A 1,721-nucleotide genomic window follows, 5' to 3' on the forward strand; every position below is an offset into this window, starting at 1 on the left:
ATGATGAAGATGATCCTTTCATAAGGTAATTATAATATATAAATATGATAATGCATTGAAGTTCCTAATTCAAGGAAGATGCTCTGAAAATATTAGCTGTGGTGACAGTGATAGTGTTAAAGATAAAGAAAAATCATTAGGCACTCAGTTCTTTTATCAGTACCATGTGTATTTTGTGCTGGGGTGCAGCAATGAGGGTTCCTCAACAGTTCGCCCATATGATCCTTTCTGTTCTTATGGTGGCAGATGGACAACAACAGCTGGACCAGTGTGTCACACTTCATCCTCTTGGGCATCTCTACTCACCCAGATGAGCAGATTCCTCTCTTCCTTCTCTTTCTACTCATGTATATAATCAACATTTCTGGCAATTTTTTGATTTTTGCACTCATTGTCTCTGCTCCTCATCTTCACACACCCATGTATGTCTTCCTCAGTAACCTGGCCTTGGCAGACATATGCTTCACTTCTACCACAGTTCCCAAGATGCTAGAGAACATTTTCTCCTCTACAAAGGCCATTTCCTACATGGGCTGTTTAGCCCAAACTTATTTCTTCATTTGTTTTGCAGCCATGGAAAACTTCCTCCTGGCTGTGATGGCCTATGACAGGTACATTGCCATCTGCCTCCCTCTCCGCTACCCTACAATACTGACTAGAAGGCTGTGCACACAGATGGTGATTCTGTGCCATGTCCTCTCCCACCTTCATGCCCTGCTGCACACCTTCCTCATGGGTCAACTGATCTTTTGTGCAGATAACAGGATCCCCCACTTTTTCTGTGACCTCTATCCTCTGATGAAAATCTCCTGCACCAGCACCCAACTCAACACCTTGATGATTCATACAGAAGGAATAATAGTCATCAATGGAGCTCTGGTCATCATCATTGCCTCCTATGCTTTCATCATCTCAGCAGTACTCCAGATCCCCTCTGCCAATGGAAGGTGGAAAGCCTTTTCTACCTGTAGTTCCCACCTCACTGTGGTGGCCATATTCTATGGCACCCTCACATGGATCTATTTCCGGCCCCTTTCCAGCTATTCGGTGACCAAAGGTCGCATTGTGACAGTCATGTACACAGTGGTGACTCCCATGTTAAACCCCTTTATCTACAGCCTGAGGAATGGAGATGTCAAGAAAGCCTTCAGGAAATGGGTAAAAAGACTATGAGCCTTCTCTCTGGATCAAACCTCAAACTGAGTCTTAACTATTATACTAGGAAAATCATTGTCCTTCACAAATCTGATTCCTTTAGAATATCTCAAAAAGGCTGAGTTAGGAGGACTATACATTCAAGATATGCCTGAGATATCCTTATCCTTAACAACTTAGCTAGACCCTGTGTCAAATAAGTAAAAGGAGGACTAGAGATGTGAGTCAGCAGTAGAACACTTACAGAGCATGTGCAAGATCCTAGCTTCAACTTCAAATGCTCTAGAAAAATCTAAATTGAACACATATCCATAATTTTCTCATCAGACAATGTCATAATGTGTTTCTAAAGCCTGAAGTACAAAAGACAAAGGGAACTACCATGTACTTAGTGTAAAATACCAGCATGGGTTTCATTGCAATTGAGGATGATCCACAGGCCTGATGTTAAATAAAGAGTTGTGATTCTATGTATCCATAAAGTGATTCTGACTAATTTGTGGAGAAATTGGTTTATAAACAGGCTATGTAGAGATAAAAAATTTTCTAGGTCCAGGTATCAGATT

At 41.4% G+C, this 1,721-nt stretch overlaps 1 protein-coding gene across 1 annotated transcript; it reads left to right on the plus strand.

Moving 5' to 3' along the window:
• Positions 1 to 246: 246 nt before the first annotated feature.
• Positions 247 to 1,173, plus strand: LOC130864308 (olfactory receptor 1Q1-like). The gene has a single exon (XM_057754491.1). It carries the CDS (start codon positions 247 to 249, stop codon positions 1,171 to 1,173), a length of 927 nt encoding a protein of 308 aa, XP_057610474.1.
• Positions 1,174 to 1,721: the final 548 nt, after the last annotated feature.

Source organism: Chionomys nivalis, chromosome 22, assembly GCF_950005125.1.
Source record: "Chionomys nivalis chromosome 22, mChiNiv1.1, whole genome shotgun sequence".
NCBI lineage: Eukaryota > Metazoa > Chordata > Mammalia > Rodentia > Cricetidae > Chionomys > Chionomys nivalis.

What these genes read in the sequence shown, in the direction of transcription:
- LOC130864308 (XM_057754491.1), top strand. Translation starts at nt 247, where the DNA reads ATGGACAACAACAGCTGGACCAGTGTGTCACACTTCATCCTCTTGGGC.